Source organism: Puntigrus tetrazona, chromosome 3, assembly GCF_018831695.1.
Source record: "Puntigrus tetrazona isolate hp1 chromosome 3, ASM1883169v1, whole genome shotgun sequence".
In the NCBI taxonomy this organism is placed as follows: Eukaryota; Metazoa; Chordata; class Actinopteri; order Cypriniformes; family Cyprinidae; genus Puntigrus; species Puntigrus tetrazona.
In genome coordinates this window covers 4,941,481-4,963,204 of record NC_056701.1, presented here as the reverse complement: position 1 = coordinate 4,963,204, position 21,724 = coordinate 4,941,481, and the positions used below count along the sequence as shown (strand labels likewise).

The following is a 21,724-nucleotide window of genomic DNA, read 5'->3' as shown; positions in this document are numbered from 1 at the left end:
AATACAGTGTATAAATAATTTTAAATAGTCATTTTAAAAGAGTTTTAAAATAATTTTATTTGACCCGTTTTTGCTTTCGTTTTAGACGCCACAAGTTACCTGTTACTTTTCTCAGCGCTGTTAAGAATGCACCAGTTACAGTCATTTGTGAGATCTCATCAGGTTTCAAATTAAATTCCACTATAAAAAATTTTAGATGTATAGTTTTTCATTAGCGTGTCAGACACGCATATTTGTAATAATGTAACTTAAGTGATTATAATTAATATAACACCAATGTCTCTAATAAGACATAAAACGTCCTGAGAGTTGAATGCGGCTCAATTAAGGATAAGGTGCCCTGAGCCGTCAAGCGCCCCTGGAGGAAGAAAATACGTGCTCTACAGTAAACTATAATTACGAGCGAGCTGTTTTTGTCGTGCGATGTGCTCTACCCATTAAACTACCGGAAGTGAAATCTTAATCTTGGGCCGGATGAAACTGGCCGCAACAAGACACATGTCGAGTACAGTATGCACTCTGCGCAGGTATTGCCTCATTTTTACACAGGCATCCGCCAAAGCAGAGCTTTTCAGTCTCGCGTGCCACGGACCCCCAAACACGACGATCCTCGCGAGAGCGACCCACGTCCTAAAACTCTAAGACTTCATATATATATAGTGTTACGTGCACAGACATAACAACATTACTTCGAAGGAGAAATATTTTAACTATTATTTTAAAAAGGAAAAAAAAATGAGGAATGTACTGCGGTGCATCCATCAATACGATTTTTTTATCAATTTCCCCTACAATTAGTTCACAGCGCATTAACTAATTAACAAACACAACTTGTTATTTTAATAATGCATTAGCAAATTAACTAAGATTAAAAAATGATTAATTATTTGTTCTTGTTAACTAATGACCCTTAATGTCTGATAATACAACATAATGGGTTATTAAAGGGCATAGCGCGTTATAAATATTAATACTTGTTTCAAATAATTATAACCAAGTTTAAAAATGCATAGTGTAACAACAACTGTTTTTACAATCATGCATGGGATTGTACGATGCATTATAAAGTGCATTACAAGGCATAATTAGTGCATTAAAACTACGTTTATAATGCATTACGCATGAAGGTGTTATGTTTTATCAAATGTATTAATACGAAAATATTAAGGCATCAGATATACTTTTTGACACAATATTTTGAAACAAAATAAACAGTGATGTGTCTAAAATTGAGAATTTTTATTTTATTTTTTTATTGCTAATGCGATCCTTTTAAACCACAGACTGAACAAAATTAAGCAACGTTTGGTGATCGATTGAACAAAATTGTTATCATCTACTTAAATTTCTGACACGTCAAGTATCTTGTTACCATTTATTATATTACCACTATAGCAGAAACACTGATGATGTGAGAAATGTCGAAGGCGTCTGAACAGATTTTGGCTCGTCTGTATCACATGAGCCACGGCTTTGTCAAAATTAAAATAGGTCGAATAACAGACACCAAAGCTTTGTTTGCTTTTTGCTTCTGCATGTAGATGTTCCTCCTGCTCTGTGAGAACCAGTCTGCGGCCGCCTGTTATTTCTGAAGACGAAAGGGAAGCTTCTTCAGGTTGTTTAATGTGGTTTTTCTCAACGTCTTCGCATTATGCAAGCCATCATCTCGAGCGCACGTTGAGTAAGAATTTAGATTGAGTGCAAAACTGCGCATTTGGTAAGATCGCTCACAATAAATGTGTTTTATTTCCTTTTTTCTGTAAAAGAGAAATATTGCACACACACACACACACACATATAACCTTATCTAGGTCACATAAAGAAACAGGAAGTGATCCACGGGTTCGAACCCTTTCAGGAACACCCACAGACAGCAGCTTTGTTCTCGACGACAATAAAAACAGCTGAAATCGTTAAAAACCGAATTGCATAAAAGGCGATAAAATGAATACGAAATAGAGCTTTGAGACGTTTCTCAGCCGGTCTTCTCGTGTTCGTCTTGTGATTGGTGGCCATGTCTCAGTTCTCGCATGCGATAGGCCCACGCCCGGTCTACGCCTTCACCCTCGACTTTGCACGCCGTCCAATCAGGAAACGGAAAACGTCCCGCCACAACCAAAGCGTCTTCAGGCAGCTCGGCCAGTAGCTTCTTTTGTAAAAGGCTTAACTGATGAGGGAGGAAAAACGTCTTTGGTGGCATTCGTGGTCAATCTTAATAAACGATTTAGGCGTCGCTGTTTGTACTTACCACACTAGGGGCTAGAAATACTGTCACGTTTTTATATGTCGAAAGATCAACCTGGAAACACACATACAGGTATTATACACAATGCTGTGCATCGATTATACCTTGCTTCTGCATGAGAAATAAGAATTTGTATGATATGACAATTGTGCCAAAAGCGCTTAATCACATGCAAAATAAAACTTTTTGTTACATAATATATGTGTGTACTTTGTATAGTTATTATGTGTATAAAAATACAAACACATGCATGTGTGTGTATATATATATATATATATATAAATGTATATTCACATATGATGCTATTTAAATAATATTATTTAAATAACATCAAAAACAAATGCTATTAAAATATATATACATATATATATATATGTTTGTATAGATATATATATATATATATATATATATATTCATTATATATTTTGAAAATATTTACATATATATGTTTGTGTAGATATATTCATTATATATTTTGAAAATATTTATATATATATATATATATATATATGTAAATATTTTCAAAATATATAATATATAATGAATGTGTGTGTGTATTTATACATAATAAACAAAGACAGTATACAATATGGTTTATCGTATATGGCTTAATATAGTATTTTGTGTGTTTAGATATACCTTCCACAGATCTTCTCGCCGATACGAAACACTTCTGTGTTGTCCAGCTCTCCACGCAAGAAAATTTGCAAGACGAACAAGCCAAGGATTGAGCTCATAACCAACTGCTGGAGAAAATCCCCGACGACACGCTTCTAACACCTGCACACCATCAAAACAAACTTAAACATCTTCACTGTTCAAAAGGTTGAACTAATGCTTTTATTCAGCAAGGACGCATTAAACGGATGAAAAGTCTTGGTAAAGTAACGTTACAGAAGATTAGCATTTCACACAGATGTTCTTAAGCATGAAACAACATTGATAGTAATAATAATAAATGTTTCTTGAGCAGCAAATCAGCATATTAGAGTGATTTCTGAAGGATCATGTGACACTGAAGACTGGAGTAATGATGCTGAAAAATTAAGTTTTGCATCACAGGAATAAATTACAGTTTAATATATATTCAAATAGAAAAACATTGTAACGATACTGTTACTGTTTAAATAAAATGCAACATCGGTGAGTACAACAGACCCACAAAACATTATGAAGCAGAACTAGTAAGAGCATCACTCACGATCCTACCGTCGCCTGAGCCCAGGTCAGCGATGCCTCCAGACCGGTCCCTCAGGAGAGTCATGACGTTACTCACTTGAGCTCTGCTCGCTGGCATATAAGGCACCTGGGACACAGCAGGGGTCAGAGGCTGAGAAACCTCTCGCTGAGAGCGGCATCCACACAGACGCGCTGCTCAGACCTCACCTGTAACTTGAGAGGCACTCGACGAAACCCCGGCATCAGGATCCCTGCCCAGACGGCATAGACGGCCAAACCTGTGCCCGCCGTCAGCTGCAGCACCTGCCAGCCGCCCAGCCGCCTCTCTCTGAACTCTGAAAGGACCTCCTCCTGTATGTCGTCCTCCATGGCTGTAGAAATCATAAATCATATGACCACGCTATATTTTATACAACATATCACACAGCCTGATTTGCACAAATGCCTAAAATTACCTATGATGCAGAGTTAATATATATGTACTTACTCCCAATCTTGTAAATATGAAAAAATAAATAATAATAATAAATATATATATATATATATATATATATATATATATATATATATATATATATATATATATCTTTTTAATTATTATTTATTTATTTTATATATATATTTTATATTTATTTTTATTTTTATATTTTATTTTTTTATTCATATTAGATTTTTTTCATATATTTACAAGATTTAAAGAATGACACAAAGATAAATTCAAAATGTTTCACAGCTTGCCATCTGGAAATTAGTGAAAAATACAATTAGGGATAAAATCGTATGATCCATACGTGTGATAATTGTCTATAAATTTAAAGGATCTCAAAGGATGATGGAAATCATGTCTTTGTGCCTTTAATCATAGTTTGGGAGTAAGTGTGACTTGTTTGAGCGAAAGCAGGTGCCAAAATGAGTACGAAACAAGTATTTTTTGATAACCATTTGCATGTCACGCACATACCTGAATATTGGGAAGATAAACCGTTTCCCGAAAAGTGGCTTAGTGGTTTAAGGTGCGGGTTTGAACCTGGAGGTAGCAGGGTGAAGAAATTCAATTCAGTTTTCGTTTGTGAGGGATCAGGTAAAGTTGCAGACTTTTCGGGGTATTTAATCAAAGCAATCACATTATTTATTATTTTAGAGGAACAAAGAAGTCCTGAACCGTTCGGTTGCTCAGTTCTTCTACACTCTTACATTGTTAGTGGATGAAGATGAGTCCTAACTGTGTGTGTGTGTGTGTTGCTGTTGACAATCAATCATGACCTATACAGTATTTCAGAGACAACTCTATCAGCACAACTAGTACTGGTTTGCAGAGTTTAATGTTTTGACATATTTTTTTTCCACAAACAAAATAGTTTCCAGTAAAACCATTTTATTGGCACGTCTTTTCAGTTGTAAAGCAAACCCAAATGCTAAAGGAAGCTTACTTTTCCACGCATATGATTGCTAAAGGGTTCATTATTAACCGGATCCGTGCAAAAAAAAAAGCAAAACATAAACATTTGTCAGAAGAGAAACGCTCGAAGACCTTAGTTTTACAAAATATTAATAATGCAGACGGACAGTCACAAAGTCATGCACGGAGTGTGTGTTAAAGGGATATAAATGTGTACAACCTTTGTAAACAATCAACTAACCTTCAGCGGTACGAACATTTCTAAAGCTAAACGGAGTTTAGGACGACAACTTCCTGTTCCGGACAAAGTCAAAATAAAAGTCCGTCGACTGAGCTCGTGTTTATACAAAATAAAAAAGTAATACATTTGTCTACCCACGCGTTATATTGATAGGTTATGTATGCATGCATGCGTATGATTATGCAATGATAATAATGACTGTATTAAATGCTTAATCTGTCCAGACGGTGGCGCTCTTATAAAGGAGGGGACCTGAGGGAGAGAAGTCACAGAAACCAGGCTGACACTGACCATTTATTTTCATTTCAAACTTCAAAGCTTATTTCAAAACCAAACAAAGAATGTTACACCAATCAAGGCTTCAGATAGCTGTTGCATAAAAAAAAAGCATTATATAAAGATTCTCATTTTCAGGTAAGACACATTTACATGCAAAATAACAATTCCTGTCGTCAAAGAAGCTCTTGAATCTCATGCATGCAGCATGAAATATTGTAAGGATAGTGTTTCGCTAGTTACAGCATCTTATATAAGAAACACTCGTGCAAAGAATGAACGGTGGTTTCTTTCATCCGGCACATCTGTTTCGCGAAAGCCAGATGATATATTCATGTTCACATTAAGGCAGAAACTCAACAAATGCAATAAACGCATTCAGATGTTCAGACCTCTGACGCTTTCCGTGAGAAATATGTCAGAAATATATGTTGTTGTTGTTTTAAAACCACAGTAATAGTAATTGTTGTCTGTTATTTATTGATTTTGATGTAGTTTATAGTAGCACACAGCAGGCAGATGCACTTATATGCTTATTATCAGAGTTGCATTTGATTAATGTGTCTTGATAAACAAAATGCTACTTGTGGCAAATTGCAATAAAGATCCATGTTTACAGTATTTACATGCACATTATAGGCTCTTGTGAAAAAAAAAGTAACCATTTCAACATTTAATACACCAATCCATACATACAAGAACTTTTTAAACTCAAAATGTCCACATATTCACCACCATCGTACCTCTAATATCGAAAGATAAATGTAGTATTATCTGATATACATTTTTGTTACTACTTCTAAATCATTTGTGCATAGAGAAATGCCAAACTCCTTAATACTGTACAAATAACCCATTGTTACTTTTTAAAAGCAGTGCGTCCCATACAGTCAGTTTGTGACGTTTATGCAAGTCTGTAATATTTTGTAATATAAAAAATCCCAAAATGTGGTCTATATTAAAAGAATCGGTCACACCAAAAATTTAAATCTGCAGTGAGTGTACGTGCCCTCAGGCCATCTAAGATGGATTTACGTCGTCATCGGTACAGATTTGGATAAATTTACATTACTTGCGATTATTCCTTGCAGTGAATGGGTGCCGTCAGTGTAAAAGACGCCGATATCGCAATAACCCACACCACTCCAGTCCAGTCCGTCAGTTAACATCTCATGAAGTGAAAAAATGCATGTTCATAAGAAACAAATCCACCACAGAGGACTTGTATGTTAGCCGGTAGCCAGCGTTTTTTCGTTCTTGTTGTTTTTTTTTTACAAACAGGCAGCTTTAACGGCTTTAAAGAAGCATTAGCACGTTAGACTACGTCTCAGACAGAATTGGAGTGATGTTACTTGTGGACTGCTGTAGTGTTTTCAGTTTGGACTCTGACGGCACCCATTCACTGCAAAAGAACCACTGAAACCTGAAACCTCCAAACAGGTTTCGATAAAGAAAAACATTTTTGGTGGCCTAAGAGGGAGTACATTTTTCGCTGTTGTTTATTATTGGGTGAACCATTTCCTTAAACACGACCAGCTTAGCTCTGGTTTAAGCAGGCTACTATTAGAAAAGCATCATGATTATGTCTCCAGATCCCGTATAAGCCGATCAGCTGCTTCTCCAGGCTTACTGTAGTCTGTTAGGTACCAGGACCTCTCCTGGCTCTCCTCTGAGCCCACACGGATCTACCTGGGACTTTTGCAGGGTTTTTCGCTGGCACCTGTAGCGGGATTCTCCGGACCGGGAGTCTTGGCGGCACCGAGAGCTTTGGCCTGGGAAACTTTCCCGCTTGGATCTCATCCACAAAGCTTTCTATCTTGTCAAACTTGTTGGTCAACTTCGCCAGGTTCTCCTTAAGAGTGTTGAACTGCGTATAAAGGTCTCCCACCGCATCTGAGAGAGGCTGGATCCTGTGCATAAAACATAAAACATAAAAACATGCAGGTCATAAGTCTGTCCTAAAAGTCTAAAGCAAAGAATTTAATAAAGGCACGTAACTGCATGAATGATTCCTCAAATCATTTGGTTTGCAAGAAAACGGGTCATAACATGATTGATTTGAACGGTATTTATTTATTTTATGATTCTTTTAATTATCATTCCATTTTCTTTACTTCAAAACTTAGTTTAATTCAGTGTGTTACTTGACATGTAATTATGTAATTAACTAGCGATTTCTGAGTGAAAACATTGTAAAATCGAAAGTAAATGATGCACCTGTTTCTTAATTTGAAAATGTCTATGTAGTTTTAAATAATTTAATTTCGGTTTTAGTTATTCTAGTTCATCAATTAAACTGAATAAAATATGAACTGAATAAAACAATATGCTGCGCTAGCAAAAAGCAGAAATAAAATATATTTTAAAATATTTTGTTTCAGGGAAATCTTATTTTATTTATATTTACACTTCAGTTTTACTTTAATAAATATACTTGATCCAATTCTAGTATTTTACTTCATTGTCTCGATTAAATCAGTAACTCAAGATTATATGAAATAAATATTAATAAAAGAAATGAAATTAAATTTGAATGCACAGTTGTTTTTCTTAGTTTAGATAAAACGCAGAAAATAAAAAGGCAGTGGTTTAAAACATAAATTGTATATGTCCATATACATTTACATGAAAAATTAAAAATTAAATTAAAACATTAAATTCATGTTGTGTTTCAATCAATATATATATATATATATATATATATATATATATATATATATATATATATATATATAAAGATCAAATTCAATTGTTGTGTTTCAATCAATATACATATATATATATATATATGTGTATATATATATATATATATATATATATATATATATATATATATATATATACTGTATATATATATATAAAATCAATATGTGGATCTAGATTAATCCACAGTGACACATTTTGCTGGCACAGAGGACAGGTTATAAAAGTTAATGATGATTTGTAGCAGTATATAGCTAGAAATGAGGTCATAATTATGCACAAGAACTCTTTCATTGTGATTAATGGAGCTTGAAGCTGCTGAGCAGATTTTAGGCTGGGGATCAAAGGTCCTGCACCTTAGAGAAAGCACATATTGTGCGGATTAGGTGGTTTATTTTAGTCAAAGCATATTTTGGATTAACAATCATTTCCTTTTTGCCATATGATCCTAATTTTCTCCGGTTGCTGTGAAAAAAAGAAAAATGTCACAGAAAATGTCCAGATGGCTTAAGGCTGGAGTGGACTGCAGTATGCGTGCCATGGACAGACCAGACCTGGTTTCTAAGCTCACCTGACGTATTCTGGTAAGATGGACGCGTGATCGTTGACCAGCATGTCCTTCACCTGGTACATGATGGCGTATTTCCAATTGTCCAGCACCTGCGTCAGGTTTGAGCAGCTCCTGCTGTTTGGTTTGTCTGTGACAGTGAAGAAACTTCAGACTGAGCTTCTGGTTATGAGAAAGATCGCATTTAATAATGCTTAATAATGTCATAACTGTCATGTGAATATGAAAGTGCTGAAAGAAGAAACCAAACACCTTGCTTAGACGCACTTCTTTGAGTCTGTGTTTACTTCATTTCCTTTCTTCCTACATCTTTGAACGTTAGATTTTACATAATGATTTCAGTCGGTTTTATGTAGGCTCACAACCAGATGCACATTTAAGCAAATAACATATAAAACTTTTTCTCACCCAAGATTATTTAATAATTATTATTTCTTATTTTTTTTTCTTAACATATCTGCACTGTTTATGAAATTGCCTGAATATATGGGTACTTTCTAAGGCACTGCATTCGCCAAGATCAGCCTTTTAACTTTTAAAAATCAACAACCGGTATTAAACATGCATGGCTAAACACATAATATTCTTTTTCTATTTCTATTTCTATAAATACAAACTCATCCATTTCTACAAACTAGCAGTCAGTGTTTTTGCATTTATTAAAATATAAATGTATTTATAAATTATAAATATATATATATATATATATATATATATATATATATATATATATATATATATATATATATATATATATATATATATATATGTATATATATATAAGTTTATTTTAATACTTTGTTTAAATTTTTATTATTTTAATAATATTTTTTAATAATTGTTTAATAGTTTTTAGTTGAAGTTTATTTTATTTTAGGTAATAAAACTTTATAGGTAGTATAGTCTAATCTATTATAATCTATAATATAATATAATCTATAATATAATATAATCTATAATATAATCTATAATATAATCTATAATATAATATAATATAATATAATATAATATAAATATAATAACCCTTATCCATGTTGTCATTTTTTACTTATTTTTCATAAATAAGGCAGTAACCTGCTATTTTATGAATGCATTTATTTAATTTGTATTGGTAGAAAATAGCAAAAATCTGAGTTTTAAACTGCATCCATAAACTGCAAAAAAACCCAAAACAAAACAGGGTAACTGCATTAATATGAATAATTTTTCCATATTTATTTTTCAGAGGTGTTGCGTTGTAGAGTTAATGAGACGCCGTGGCTGGAAATAACCAGCATATTTTCTTTCTTTCTTTTTCTTTAACAGTGTATGCCTAAAGCATGGGTCACAATGATATGAAATAAATGTTAAACATTAAATCTTTCATTTTTGACATCCCGAGTTTTGCATCTTCACAAAACCCTTTAAAAGTGAAACAGCAGATGGGTCTGGTTTTTTCTTAAGGTTTCTCACCTGACCCGTGCCAACGAACAGAAAACCCCAGTGTAAATGTTTACCTCGGTGGTCCCACTCGGACGTGTCCTGGGTCCATTTCTTTTGCGCGGCACACAGACAGACCAGAGACAGCAGGTTCAGAGCGCTCCTCATCTTCGTCCTCATCCTCCTCAGAGAAACAACACTGATGTCAGGATGGGTGCAAACCTACAGCATCTCCCTCAGACCCTCAGTCTGCCGTTTATAAAAGTTTACGGCTTTCGGGCAGATGCTCGACACATTCGCAAACACTTCAGCTCTGGAATGAGTTCATCGACTGCTCTGGTAAACAGATTGTTGACGGGCAAGCTGCGGCGGCGCTCAGGGTAAATGCCGAGCAGCTGCAGAAAACTCAGAGCATCTGCAAAGACTAAAAATGCTCCAAACAAGATCTCACTGGAACAGTTAAAGGTCAGATTGTGTGCTGGAATAATATTTGAGTTGTGGTCCAGAGTAAATACCTCGGTTCCTGCGCTGGAGCTTTGTTCCAGTGGTCAGCGGAGAGATGAGAGCATGAAATAATCCTTGTTATTGTGGTTCAAGTGAAGAAACGTAAGTGTGTCTGCTGTCTTATAGCAATATACCACGGGCCAAAATCCTTCCCTCAACCTGTTCCCACCCCCTTTAACCAGACGAACAGCACAGATACGTGACATCACTGCTCACATTACGAGAAACAGAAAAAAAGAGATTGTTTCTACACAACAAAGATGCGACGGAGAGCTTTACTCAACTACTCAGATGTTCCTTTTCCAGTAAAGAACGAACTCACGTGTCTTCTCCAGTTTCAGAAGAGATGTCAAACTCTGCTCGGTTCTGCTGCCAACGTCTACGATCAGAAATCAGAGATATCCCTACGAATTAAAACATTTCTCATTCCTGTCTGCATTCATTTCGCAGCTCTTTTCTCTTACTGTAATGCAGAATGATAGGGGAGGCATCTAATCCAAAGTTGAGTTCATTTAAGTCTCAAAGGCTATGAAGAAGTCCATTTGGATAAAACGAGCATGCTAACTTAATAAATGTAAATGTTTGGGTTTAAATCAAACGAGATGGGTACAATATATATATATATTAAAAGTACAAGATCAAGGGTAGTAATACTTATTCAGCGTTCATTAAAATAAGAGTAAAGACAACTATATTGTTAAAAAATATCTCAATTTTGCTGTTCTGACTTTATCTAGGAATCCTAAAAATGTATTACAGTATGTTATGTTTTTATCATTGAGCATTGAAAATTCAGCTTCGATTAAAGGAATAAATGACATATTAAAATGCATGCATACGCAAAACAGTTTGTTCAAACTGCACTAATATTTCACAATATCACTGTTAATATTACTGCATTTTTGGTCAAATAAATGCAGCATTCGTGAGCGAAAACAAAATTCTAAAACGTAAAAAACAAGATTTTCACATTTTCTGAAGAAAAAAGATTGCCAGGGAGTCTCAAAGGGGCTCCTGAGATGTTTGAAATGCTGTTAGTGCACGTCACTGAGCTTGCCAGGATATTCTGGACGGATGCTAGGTCGTTATTTAGAGGATGTTCACGGGCCAAATCCTTGTAGATACGGCTCTGGTTCCATTCAAGCGGTCATCACTGCAAATGATTTTTTTAAACCACAAAAATGGCTTCCCCGAGCAGCTCGTGTTTACTCAGATGCTTGTCAAACAGAAAGCTGAGGATCTCTTCCAGTCGGCGTCAACTGAGGGGACGAGCGGTTATCAGCGCGACTCCCGCCGCACCGCTTCCAGCTCCAGGATCAGCTCCAGCGGAGAAGTGTTTGATGTCACGGTATTCCTGCCCCTCCCTGAAAAGGCCTGCTGAACATCTGGACCTGACCCGAGTCAGAGATGGAGAAGACACCTACACACAGGCTGAACGTAAAATATAACATTTTTAGCCAGCTGTAATAGGCAAGAATGAAATATCGCATTATAATCTTTCCTGGCGAAAAAGTATGCAGGGGAGAAAAAGGAAAAACACGTTTCAACATGTGATCCGTTTGTAAGGATTATAATAGCTTTGTGCTTCTTTGATATCAGTTATCCTTCGGCAATATGTTCAACATTTCATCTTCAATCACATAGCAATGCTTTCACGTTTGTTTGTTGGTGAAAAATCGGTCAAATCGCTCATGATTGTCTTGGAGCTAAGTTATAAACCATTTAAAGAGATAGTTCACACACAATGGATTTCTTTATGTGATTTCAGACCTGTATGGCTGGCATTATAACTTAGAAAAAATGCCTCTTTGATATTAGTGCACACAATAAAACTTACAATGGATTCATAATAAAGAGATGCAAGTCGCAACTGTAAGAAACAAATGCATCGAGACATCACTTTTGACTACGAGTCAACTTCAGTGAAATTGCTCAAGCACTTTTATGTCACAATAAGACTGTTTTTGCTTGTAAATGGATCTGTGCATATTTCTCTCCTGATTCAGATGAGACAACCTTTTCATCAAGGAAAGAAATATTATAATACACTATTGAAACTGTAAGGAATTGCTTAAAATTACATGTAAAATTACAGTTTCATTACTTGTGGATTATTTGATGTTTTTGTCAGCTGTTTTTTGCTGCAGAGGACTGGTGTACAAGTATTGTAATGCATATTGAGGTGAGCTATTCCTTTAAGAATACAACTCAACCTGCATTTCTGTTGTTCAGAAATACATAAAAAAAACTCTCGTAGTAAAACAATTCCCATTAGATCATAAGGATTTCCAAGAAGTTACAGAGTTACAAACAGTTCCTTATGTGCCTTGTGGGTGTATTTGATGGGAGTGCTCTTCATTCCAAAAGCCGTGATAATGCGCTCTTATAGTGTGCAGAATTCATGTGACATTACTTAACTGTTTTCAAACGAAAAGCGAAAATAGATGTTCTGGGTCATATTTCACGGGCCCTTGTGAGAACGTGAATGTTATTCATTGAACTTTTGAGCTTTCATTACATAAACGGCATGTTCTGAAAGCGTGCAGAAACTCTCTGGCCCAGATTCCCCAGAGTCATGAGAGCATTACGTAATTCAGCATTTGAAACAAATAACAGATTGGCTTCGCCTCCTCCGGTATCAGTAACACACTCATCGGCATGACAACATGCCAGACCAAAAAAATCGATATAAGTTTATATCTCACAATCTGATATCATTCAACTCAAGTTTATATCTTCAGCTCCAACATATAAGGCAGCGTTTGTAACGTCATCCACTCTGAATCTTTTCCTTCAACCAACCTTTATAAGAAGCAAGAAGCCTATCAACAAGACTTAATACACTCTTGATGTGCGCTGTACATGCGGTGTACATTTATATTGAGTACTCTAGTGCACAAAAGGCCTGCCTATGTCCAAAGGCTGTCACACTGGATTGTCAAAGCAATTGCTTAAGCTTATGGCTCTAAGGGTGTGTGACGTCCTACAAGAGTTTGGGCCCACTTTACCCATGGACTTGCATCCTCGTGGGCCTGGCTAAATGGCATATCTGTTCATTACAGTCGCATGGCAGCAGACTGGTCATCACCCAACACTTTTGCAAGCTTTTATAACCTAAATGTGCAGTTGCTTGCCTCACATGCTTGCCTATTCAGTTACGATCTGAAACGCTTGCCTCATTGGTATCAAACAGGTTGTATACACCACTGTATTGACATACAACTAATTCAATTATGTCAGCTTATAACCTTGCTATTATATAGTTCATCGCATCTTTTAAGACATGGTGATCATCATACTCTGTTTTTTTGAGCACCGGTAGAACAATTGCATGATAATCCACAATTTCATTGAAATTAAACTTCAGCTAAGCTATACGTGACATGAACTAATTGAAACTGAATGCTCTTGGTAATATGAAATAATTAGGGAACGACACATTGTTGTTATTCCCGTGTCACCTAGCTCAGGATCTGAATGGCTTCAGTATGATTTGGAGGAAAGGGGAATTCCCAAAGCAATGACTAGTTAGGCGAGTAACCGAGAGCGTTGGGTTACATGCCCACCAGTTAGTTCAGTTAAAGAACATACACTCAAACTCAACAATCAAAGATTTTCTTCATTGACTGAGTAGAAGCTGACAAGAAGATTGAAGTCAGTCAGACATTCGTTTCTTATTCGTTTGGCTCCACAGTGTTTCCTGATTCTTGTTTCCTTAAACGGTGCTTTTTTGTTTATTCTACACCACGCATGCCGTGTCTCCGAGCTTTCTTTTTCGTTTTTCTATTAAACGTAGACCTATGTTTATTATTTATTTAGCTCCGCAGGTTCTACAAGTTCCACTCCCTCTACCCCTCCCCATCTCAATCCTATTTAGAACTGGTTCTCTTCAAACTCGTGCCACTCCCTATAGGTTCTGAGGAAAGCTCCTTTCTTGTTAGAAGTGTCCCGTTTCAGTATTGTGTGGCTATATGTGTGCATGCAACTAATCGTAAGTAGGCCTACTTTTACACAGTTTATAGTAAGATACTGTAAGTTTATGAATCCTCTTCCTGTTATTTGTTGCTGTAGTTGGCATGTGAAGGTATGTGATTTATTCTTTTCAGTCATGTCATCCTACAGTGATCTACTGACCGAGGAGCTTAAGTGCTCTATATGTCTCGAAGTTTTTACCGATCCAGTCAGCACTTCATGTGGGCACAACTTCTGCAAGACATGTCTAAATAAATGCTGGGACGACAGCCAGACCTGCAGATGTCCATATTGTAAAGAAACATTCAACCAAAGACCTGATCTCAGGGTTAATACAGCACTCAGAGAGATCGCTGATCATCATAAAAAGACATGTCCTGAGACGAAAACTGAAGGCCCGAGTGACGTCCGTGAGAAAGGTAAGCTGAAACCCAGGCAGACTGGCAAGTCCATATCAAATAAACATTATTGAATTGTTTCTGCTTCATCTAACCAATTTTCCTTGTGATATCTGATAATGCACACATTGAGAGAAGGATGTTAGAAATCGATTGGCAATGCACATTTTAAGTTTAAAATGGAACTAAAATCTTGTTGTTGTTTTTTACCTGTCTGTACTTTTTAATCATAATGTACTTTTTAATGTGATCTTCTGGTCAAGCTTTTCTCCAGGGATGCTCATGTTCATCTGCCTTTACTTTTGAGTGCACGGCCCACATTACAAAACCAATCAACAACCAATGAATAAAAGACCCTGTCCTACATGATTTGTTTTTCAATAATCTCTTACACTCAGATATAGAGCACAATATTTGAACATATTGAATATTAAAAAAGATTTGTCAGTACGTTTATCTCATTCAGTACTGCTACTTAAAACGAATTACATTCATAAACTTCTAGCTGTTTTTAATATATATAATAGCTGCTGCTTGATTTTCTAAACATCAGCAGAGCTGCATACATTGCCTGATACTACAATATCACAAGATGTTTTATTTTGTGTCTCAACAGAGCTGAAATGTATGCAGCAGTATGCAGGTAGAGTGCCATCTACACTATATTACATTTAAAGTCCGCGTAAAGTCAATATTAAATGTGTGTTCTGAGTTTGTCACACCGCAGAAAAAATGTGTTGTTAGCCACCCAGCCAAATCTGATTGGCTCCATTGTGTTACCGAGCTCTAAATTAGACCAGCCCAATAAATCCTGCTCATGAAAATGGTGAAAAACTGTTTAAAGGTACTATATAGTACTATATAGTTTGCAGACTTTGTGGCGGTTTCAGCAATGCATATCTAACATTTATAACGGGTTTACAAACAATTCCCACGACTTCATTACTGTCTGATTAAATGCTAAAGTGATCATCAAAAATGTTTTTTATACTAAAACTGATTCACACATTTGTTTGTTTTTTTTATTAGTGGACGTGACTCTGGATCCCGACACAGCTCATCCCGAGCTCGTCCTGTCCGAAGACGGAAAACAAGTGAGGCACGGAGACGTTTGGCAGAAACTCCCAAACAGCTCAAACAGATTCGATAGATATTTATTCGTCCTGGGAAAAAAGGGCTTCTCCACGGGGAGATTTTATTTTGAGGTGGAGGTGAAAGGAAAGACCAGCTGGGACGTAGGAGTGGCCCAAGGGTCCATGAACAGGAAGGGAGAGATCTTGCCGAGTCCTACGAATAGATGGTGGACTTTGATTCTGAGGAATGGGAGTAGATATATTAACTGCGTCAATCCTCCCGTCAGCATCTCAGTGAGAGCGAAGCCTCAGAGGGTCGGTGTTTTTGTGGATTATAGTCAGGGTCTGGTCTCCTTTTATGACGCGGAGTCAAGCTCTCACATCTACTCATACACTGATCAGTGCTTCTTTGGGAAACTCTATCCGTATATTAGCCCATGCCTTAATGATAGAGGTAAAAATTCAATCCCGCTGATCATCACACCTGTCCATTACAATACATGAAATAGAGCAGAGTTTAGGTAGTTATTTTAAAATTCTGAATTCATATCTCACGACAGTTTATATCTGTCGCAGCCTTGAGACTCAACTTTACGTTATTTTTTTTTCCAGGAATTTTTTTTCGCAAGGTTCGGGCTGGAATAATAATCTTAAATAATGCATAAGGAATAACAATCTTAAAATACATTAATAGTGTCTCCTCTTGATCGAAAGGTATCACTATTGCTCAAACACATGGAAATATCCTCAAACCCTTCAAAAAAGCTTCGGTGACTGAGTCGTTTTGGCCCGGCGAGCAAAGTATTACAGAAAGATGAAATGAACTTTGCTACATATGGAGCAGAAAAGAGAATAAGATTCATGATGCAGAACACATACAGCTGTCAAAGCGGTGTCCGCAAATCCCACAGCTATTACAAAATACATAAACTGAACAAGAGCGCAATGAAGATTTCAGGTTTTCCCCTTATCCAAAAGTTTTATCTCATAAATTTGGCCAAAGAACCATCAGAAGACCAGTATTTGTGCACACAGCGAGACTAATGCCATACTGAGATAAACATGATTGAAGGTGAAACCAAACCCCCTCAGATTCATCCAAGGTCGTGCTTGAGAAATTTATAAAACAGAAAGTGAGAGGTAGAGTCGAATTCCCACCTGTGTTGAAAAGAGATCCTCTATAAACAAACAGACACTGCTTATCCAATCGTGAGAGTGCGTCTCCTGGACTGATTGAGCTCAGAAAAATAACTGGATGCTTTACAGGAGCTTCTGCAACAAAGGAATGAGGTTTATGAAAACTGCGTAGTTTTAATTGTTATAGATGAACATAAAAGCAGGAACTACAAATTTGTTTGCTAGCAACATAAATCGCAAGCATTTCGGCATGCTCTAGTTGATTGCTAGTAACTAAATATTCAGAGGGATAAATTAAATTTTATAATGTGAATATAATTTAGAAACGAACCACAATGAGCACTGAGAATTAAAGAATTAAAATGCTCGGATGCATGCATGCATACGTAAAATAATAAGAAATTGCATGCAAGCATTCATAAATAAATGCAACAATGCATAGGCTATATAAATAAATGCATAAAAGCAAAATAAATGAATAAATATGGACGACTAGGCTGCTTAATAGACTATGCATAAATCCATGCATGTGTGTTTGCAAAAAAAAAAAAAAAAAAAAAAAAAATAGCTAGCTGCTTAGTACATTGAATCGGAGTCTTTGTGCTTTGTGAAATATATTTAAATATTTCTTTCTTTAGTTTTTGTGGTGTGAAATATTCCCTGGACACGTTTTCCTGAGATTCACTATCAAACGTTATGGGCTTATGCAATCTTGAGGACATTCTGGTTATAAATTCCTCCCGAAGGTCTCAACCTGTCTGGGCAAGAGGCATCAGTACAGCTCATGGATGCACTTTTACATGTGAAGTCTGACAACAAAGCCACAGAGGAAGCACAAATGGGAATAGGAAGGAAGCAAGAGATTAATGCTTATTCCATTTTAAAGCAGACCACCTTTTCTTTGGCCGCTCTGCCTGAGAATGCTCGACGTCCGTAAACTCCAAAAACAATCTGCTATTGTAGTTGAAGTCAAATCTGTTGCCCAGCAATCGCAGAGCGCCGTCCGAAGGATTAGGGGCAAAAGCAGAAGACTCCACCTCTGACCCAGCTGAACCTCTGGATCCTGAATCTGGGCTCAAGTCCTGGACTAATCAACAGCCATAAGCTCTGATCCAATGCGCAGACCCAGCCAGCAGCGCTCTGCAGAACCGGCCAGCATGGACTTATGGAAATAATGACACCACACTGAGCCCCGGGTGCCAGAATGAAAAATCTCTGTTTTTTAACGATTTCTCGCTCTCTTTCTCGCCTTGTGCCATTCTCTGATTACACAGAGCTGCGGCTGTGACGCCAGTAAACGCTAGAAAAACACAACTGCGAGAGCATTGGGCCATAAATACATTTTTCGTTTTAATATTTACGATTTATTATTATGATAAAAAAGTTCAATTGCACCTAAAATAGACAACTTTCGAAATATAAAGTGCGTAAAATCTACAGAAAATAGAATATATATAATGCAATGTCACCGTAAATGAATAAAGAATATAAAAAGTAAAAAATAAAATATATAACAACAATTACTTCGTCTTTCAAATAACACTGAAGGCATAATAAAACTGACAAGATGGTATAAACAGAAGTTTTTAATCGTAATAAAGTGTTTGGATATGTATTTAAGCTCAAATTAGTTATGGGGAAAATCAATTTTGATTCAGAAAACTGTTATTTTTGGCACAGCATACAAGAATAGTGACTGTACTTTTTTGGACACGTACAATAATGTTTTGAAAAGAAATATCACGGGTTATTAGGTTTTCCCCTCACAATTATAATGCTAATTTACTGCAAGTCACAGCGAAACCCAAAGAGACTGCCAAGGTTAATGTATTCAGATTATAAGCGTATGAATTATAAACTTTGCGTGACCGTGTTGAAACAATGTAGCACTTCATTTAGCAACAATATCTAACTGTCCATTAAATGACAAAATTATAATAAATAAATGACGCCATGGTTTTCCCACACATGTCCTGGTTTGGTTTTCCTGCCTTCTTATACTATATATGCATTACTTTAACCGTTTTCTGATCCTGCCTTCTCGAGCACCATGATTGGTCGATTATGTATAATGCCTGTGCGCTACTGGTTAAACTACCTATCAGTCTCTACCTTCAGCGAGTATAAAAACAATCGAAAAACAACCAAAACCTGGACATTTTAGGCCATTTAGACACATCAGGGAAAAAATGACGCACGGTCACCCTGAAATAAATACACATGCCACATCTCCAGGAGAACAAGGACAACCTGGAGAAAACACAGAGAGCGTGGCCTGAATTCATCGGTTTTTCTGCATGACTCGTTGATTCCTATTAAATTGTGACGATAACCAGCTTCACCGGACACGGTTTTTCACTCTATAAGAGCGTGAGGCACATAGCGGTGGTTTTATATTTTATTATTTCATGACATCAAACATGAAAACTAAATGGATAAATAAATAAATAAAGGGAGAAAACGCGTGTCCTTCAATTAGAGAGCATTTCTGCTGAAGGGAAATGTGGCAAGCTGGTGAAAAATAGATTTTCATGGAAATCTTTTCCATGCCAGAAAGCGAGAAGAAGCAAGAGAAATCATAAACTTTAGACACCTTTACTGAATTGCATATTTAAGTTTTTATTGTGTCTGGCTTTTTAGAGAGTGTCTAATTTATTACGTGAAGCTTTTCCAGCGATATACCTCTAAACGTGCATCAAAGCAACTGCGGAGCCGAAATGATGCATATGTTTTTATAAATTTACGAGCTGCACCACAGAATCTGGGTTGACGTGTTCAGATTGGCGCTCAGCTTTCAACCCGTGGCCAGATTTAACAGGTGCATTTCATTTATCAACCTAACAATGGAGGAAAAATCATAGATTTCCACAAAAATACCAGACTAGCAGTTTTTCTGTCTGAGCGATTATCAGTTTGTACTCAGCTGTGAAATGTCCACAATAATACATTATGAGGAGCGATATATATATATATATATATATATATATATATATATATATATATATATATATATATTAGACTACAGTTCAGATCCTCCATTATTTTTATAGATGGCTTGCTAAGCAAAAGTTTGCAAACAAATCTTTATTATGTGTAGATCATTATATTATTATTATGATTATTATTATTATTACTATTGTTGTTAATGCACTGAAATTTTTAAGGAAATTTGAATTCAACTGACCAAAGACTGAAATAAATTTTTAAATAATAATAAATATTAATTATTAACAATGATAATAACATTATTATTATTATTAGCAGCAGCAGTAGTAGTAAAATCCATTGATACTGATGTCAGTTTGGAAATAATAATTATTATGATTATTATTATATTGCTTTCAACATATTATAATACTTATAATATTATAATTCTGCATTGTTGCTAATTAGTTTTGAGTAGTAATAACAAAAATAATCATAATAATAACACAAAGAAGACTGTTGCTGTTACTATTATTATTATTATTATTGCAAAAAAATATACTTTTGCTTTAAAACATAGTTGTTTTTTTATTTTTTATTTATTATGTAGAAAATATGCAATAAAACAACGCACTAAAATCACAATTTGTAGTTTATGTTGAGTTATTGGTTTTTTGCAAATAAACCCTTTTTATATTGTAATGATTATAAATAATCATATGATCCATAATTAATTTTATTATTAGAAAGAACAATGTTTAATTCACAATTACATATACTTCATACACTCTCAGAAATAAAGGTACAAAAGCTGTCACTGGGGCAGTACCTTTTCAAAAGGTAGACTTTTGTACCTATTAAGTTCAAATATTTATACTAACATGTACCTTTAAGGTACCAAAATGGACCCTTTAGGTACAATTGACCTTTTGAAGAGGCCCCGGGGACGGCTTTTGTACCTTTTTTCCTGAGAGTGTACACTAAACCTGTTTATTAAACCTGGCGAAAACTGGCCAAATCTTTGGATTCAGTTCAGATCCAGAACCGAAACGACAGTAAATGATTCATTCATTAATAAATTACTGCTAGTGAATTTCGACCGGCATTCAACGCAAACGCGCGACTCACGTTTCTCAAACACGCAGCGGGCATCAGCAGGCCCTCCAGAGACGGCCAGGGAAGCGGGCTTTTACGGAGTCTGCACAGGCAGCAGTGTCTGTGCGAGTAATATCTCAGGAGTCAGGCGGTGTGAGATGATTTGGCCGAGGACGGAGCTGCGAGCAGGGAAAAATCTGCTCGGCTCATTCCTGGAATACCTACTGCGCTGCGCTTTCCTCTTCAAAACACAGAGCCCAGGCCAAGGTCAGGAGAGGATCCAGGAGCCCGGAGACATCTGCACGAGCACGGGACAAATCACCGAGAGATGTATGCACGCATTATACGTTTCATTTCATTCCAGGCGACTGCGAATGTTTTCAGTAGCAGCTGGTTTCCCTTTTCCAGCGAGTAGTTAGCTCACTGCCATCTTCCACAGGTTTCTGTCAGCGAAGGGTAGTATTTTATATTGTGGTTTACTGTAACGCTAATCTCAAGGAACACATCTGTTACGAATATAATTATTGTAAAAAATGGATGCTTTCGTATTATTCGTGTCATTTCAAACTTGCATGGTTTTATTGCGCTCG

General features: G+C 36.1%; 3 protein-coding genes across 4 annotated transcripts; 1 reads left to right on the top strand and 2 right to left on the bottom strand.

Annotated features, from left to right (window-relative positions):
- Nucleotides 1-1,224: 1,224 nt before the first annotated feature.
- Nucleotides 1,225-5,193, bottom strand: antkmt (adenine nucleotide translocase lysine methyltransferase). Its single transcript, XM_043235850.1, has 7 exons — nucleotides 5,065-5,193; nucleotides 4,386-4,451; nucleotides 3,632-3,795; nucleotides 3,447-3,551; nucleotides 2,885-3,025; nucleotides 2,249-2,299; nucleotides 1,225-2,167 (listed from the first exon to the last, which is right to left on the bottom strand). Exons 3-7 carry the CDS (start codon nucleotides 3,791-3,793, stop codon nucleotides 1,976-1,978), a joined length of 651 nt encoding a protein of 216 aa, XP_043091785.1. The 5' UTR covers nucleotides 3,794-3,795; nucleotides 4,386-4,451; nucleotides 5,065-5,193; the 3' UTR covers nucleotides 1,225-1,975.
- Nucleotides 5,194-5,345: 152 nt separating this feature from the next.
- On the bottom strand, nucleotides 5,346-10,704 carry si:dkey-282h22.5 (uncharacterized protein LOC107988040 homolog). Of its 2 annotated transcripts, none has more exons than XM_043235851.1 (4): nucleotides 10,546-10,704; nucleotides 10,108-10,211; nucleotides 8,615-8,741; nucleotides 5,346-7,250 (listed from the first exon to the last, which is right to left on the bottom strand). In XM_043235851.1, exons 2-4 carry the CDS (start codon nucleotides 10,208-10,210, stop codon nucleotides 6,980-6,982), a joined length of 501 nt encoding a protein of 166 aa, XP_043091786.1. In that variant the 5' UTR covers nucleotide 10,211; nucleotides 10,546-10,704; the 3' UTR covers nucleotides 5,346-6,979. The 2 variants fall into 2 exon arrangements, with proteins under 2 accessions (XP_043091786.1, XP_043091787.1); XM_043235852.1 differs by having other exon boundaries at nucleotides 10,108-10,214; nucleotides 10,546-10,685.
- LOC122333749 (ret finger protein-like 3) lies at nucleotides 10,241-19,079 on the top strand. The gene is made up of 6 exons (XM_043231526.1): nucleotides 10,241-10,369; nucleotides 11,748-11,882; nucleotides 14,354-14,525; nucleotides 14,641-14,925; nucleotides 15,521-15,547; nucleotides 15,934-19,079. The coding sequence occupies exons 1-6, from the start codon at nucleotides 10,241-10,243 to the stop codon at nucleotides 16,479-16,481; spliced, it is 1,296 nt and encodes a 431-aa protein (XP_043087461.1). The 3' UTR covers nucleotides 16,482-19,079.
- Nucleotides 19,080-21,724: the final 2,645 nt, after the last annotated feature.

Coding starts and splice junctions, on each gene's coding strand:
- si:dkey-282h22.5 (XM_043235851.1), bottom strand. CDS start 10,210: ATGAGGACGAAGATGAGGAGCGCTCTGAACCTGCTGTCTCTGGTCTGT. Junction 8,742..10,107: donor GTCCGAGTGGGACCACCGAG/GTAAACATTTAC, acceptor TCACTGTCACAG/ACAAACCAAACAGCAGGAGC. Junction 7,251..8,614: donor ATCTTACCAGAATACGTCAG/GTGAGCTTAGAA, acceptor TTTTATGCACAG/GATCCAGCCTCTCTCAGATG.
- antkmt (XM_043235850.1), bottom strand. CDS start 3,793: ATGGAGGACGACATACAGGAGGAGGTCCTTTCAGAGTTCAGAGAGAGG. Junction 3,552..3,631: donor GAGTGCCTCTCAAGTTACAG/GTGAGGTCTGAG, acceptor GCTGTGTCCCAG/GTGCCTTATATGCCAGCGAG. Junction 2,168..2,248: donor TATTTCTAGCCCCTAGTGTG/GTAAGTACAAAC, acceptor CTCCCTCATCAG/TTAAGCCTTTTACAAAAGAA.
- LOC122333749 (XM_043231526.1), top strand. CDS start 10,241: ATGGGTGCAAACCTACAGCATCTCCCTCAGACCCTCAGTCTGCCGTTT. Junction 11,883..14,353: donor GAGAAGTGTTTGATGTCACG/GTATTCCTGCCC, acceptor TTATTTATTTAG/CTCCGCAGGTTCTACAAGTT. Junction 15,548..15,933: donor ATGTATGCAGCAGTATGCAG/GTAGAGTGCCAT, acceptor TTTTTTTATTAG/TGGACGTGACTCTGGATCCC.